The 2309-nt window shown below is 44.1% G+C and overlaps 1 protein-coding gene across 1 annotated transcript in view; it reads left to right on the top strand.

The window, feature by feature from the left end:
• Positions 1-1534: 1534 nt before the first annotated feature.
• The window catches only part of CRLF3 (cytokine receptor like factor 3), a 41303-nt gene continuing 40528 nt past the window's right edge, over positions 1535-2309 (top strand). Inside the window, exon 1 of the mRNA XM_069089875.1 lies at positions 1535-2281. Coding sequence (XP_068945976.1) covers positions 2147-2281 — 135 coding nt within the window. The 5' untranslated portion in view covers positions 1535-2146. The remainder of the gene's footprint in view (positions 2282-2309) is intronic.

The following is a 2309-nucleotide window of genomic DNA, read 5'->3' as shown; positions in this document are numbered from 1 at the left end:
ACATCTGGGTTTCCACATCTGGGTTTTTCAAAGCCGGGGGGGGGGGGAGGCCTGGACAACGGCTTCCCAGAATACAGATCAAATCACAGAACACTTCTCAAAGCGAGCCCCCAAAACAAAGCTACACATCAGAGCTTACATAGCCTTCTTCTGGCTCAGAGAATGTAACAACCTTCTGGACCCACTGGCCAATCAAGAAGTATCTACTGAAAAAGAAGCCTCCCACCCCAGGCTTCAGGTGCACTTTAGCCTAGGGGCAGGGAAGATCTTTAAAATTCACATTTTCATTACAGAATAGTGTCCTGATGACTTAAGAGAGGAGAGGATCAAGGAGGAGAGGGTGATCAACTGTGGTCAAAGTTAAATAGGTCAAGGAGAATGAAGATTGAGAAAACACCATTGGATTTGGCAACTAAGAGATCATTAGTAACTTTGGAAAGAGCACTTTTGGTGGAATGATAAAGTTGAAAGCTGGATTGTAAGGGGTTAAGAAGAAAGTGAAAAGAGACAAAGTGGAGGCACTTACTGTAGGTAGCCTTTTTGAGGTGTTTAGCTACAAAAAGCAGAAGAGATATAGGGCAATAGTTAAGTAGCTCCGTCTGATCCTTTTAAATAAGCTGTTGGTATGATTAAAAGGGAAATAGATAAAATAACAGATATCAATACAAACTGACAGTATTTCCTACCAATATTTAACCAATGTAAAACAATAACCACAATGGAGAAACCAAGAGAATAGAAACTGCCTAAGCAGCTAAACTCTTTATCTCCTTGCTAAGTGGAGAGAAACAGAAGCTAAATGTAATACCAGTCAAAGAATATAAACTTGCTTGTAAGATGTTAGAAGATGATAAATAGTATTACCTCATAAGATAGTGAGAAGCAGTGCAAAAAAAATGGAAAGAAAAATTGGTAAGAAACTCAATCAAGTAAAGTCATTTTAAGGGCATTTTAATATGTTTAATATTTTATTTTCCCCCTAGTATATGTAAAATATTTTTTTAAATTTGTTTGTTCAATTTTCTCCCAAATTCTCTCCTTATTCCCTCCCTTCCACCCTCATCGAGAATGGAAGCAATTAGATATAGGATATACATGTGTAGTCATGCAGAACATATTTCCATATTATTCATGTTGTGAAAGAAAACACACACACAAAATCAAGAAAAATAAAGCCCCCCAAAAGTAAGCTTGATCTACATTTTGACTTCATCAGTTCTTTCTCTGCAGGTAGACAGCGTTATTCCTCATGGGTCTTTTGGAATTGGTTTGGATCATTGTATTGCTGAATGATAAGTCATTCACAGTTGATATTGTACAATATTGCTGTTACTGTGCACAGTGTTTTCCTGGTTCTGCTAACTTCACTGCATCAGTTTTTGTAATTCTGTCCAGGTTTTTCTGAAATACTCTCTTCCATCACAGTCATAAGCCACAACTTGTTCAGCCATTCCGAAATTGATGGACATGGGCTGTCCAATATTAACTGAACAGGCCTTAAAAAAAACAATTACCTGTTCAATTAATTATATACTTAAGATGCATGTAAGAAGCAAGATGCATGTAATGGAGATTCATAGTTTCATGCACAATCCTCCTCTGCTCCCTGCTGCACATTAGAACTTTGTTAAGTTCAGAACCAAAAGAAAAATACTTTTAACAGTCCCCTTCCCAACCCATTGGCAATTTAAGTTCTGTGTTTGTTTGCCTTTTAACTCTCCAATGAATTCCAATGTCGCATCAGTTTGTAAATGACCCTCCACTACCGGCCCCCCCAGACAGAGGGCGCTCGCCCACCTGGCTCAAGTCATCCTTAACTCGCCTTAGGCTGCTCTAGGGGGCGCTTGACACTCTTGTCCCTAATGTATAGGTTTCTAAACATGGCCCTTCCGCGTCTTCAGTTTCCCCCTCGCTGGATAAAGGCACTAGTCCCTCCCCTCTGGAGGCGGGGCTGCGAGGATACTTCCCAGGCACTCGCGCTTTGGTCAACGGGGTGTGGGGCGTGGCCTTCTCTCGCGGTTGCGCCGTGCACCCAACCAGGGCTGTCAATAAAGTTTGTTCGAAAGCCCAGCGGGGGAGGAGGTCTACGCTTCCGCCTCTGAAGAGGCTGGGCCAGTGCCGGGGCTGGGACCGGGGCGGCGGCTGGATGAGAGGGAGGATGGAGCCCGAGCCGGATCTGGAGCTGCTGCTTCAGGAGGCCCGGGAGAGCATAGAGGCGGCGCAGAGCTACCGGCGCGAGCTGGGCCAGCGACTGCAGGGGCTGCAGGCAGCTCGGAGGCAGGTCCGAGCTGGAGACCGGTGGGGGGGGG

Source organism: Petaurus breviceps, unplaced genomic scaffold, assembly GCF_028583685.1.
Source record: "Petaurus breviceps papuanus isolate PSGF00001 unplaced genomic scaffold, PetGlider_PUasm1.0 186, whole genome shotgun sequence".
Taxonomy (NCBI): Eukaryota; Metazoa; Chordata; class Mammalia; order Diprotodontia; family Petauridae; genus Petaurus; species Petaurus breviceps.
The sequence above is the reverse complement of the archived record's forward strand: the minus strand, read 5'-3'. Positions and strand labels throughout refer to the sequence as shown.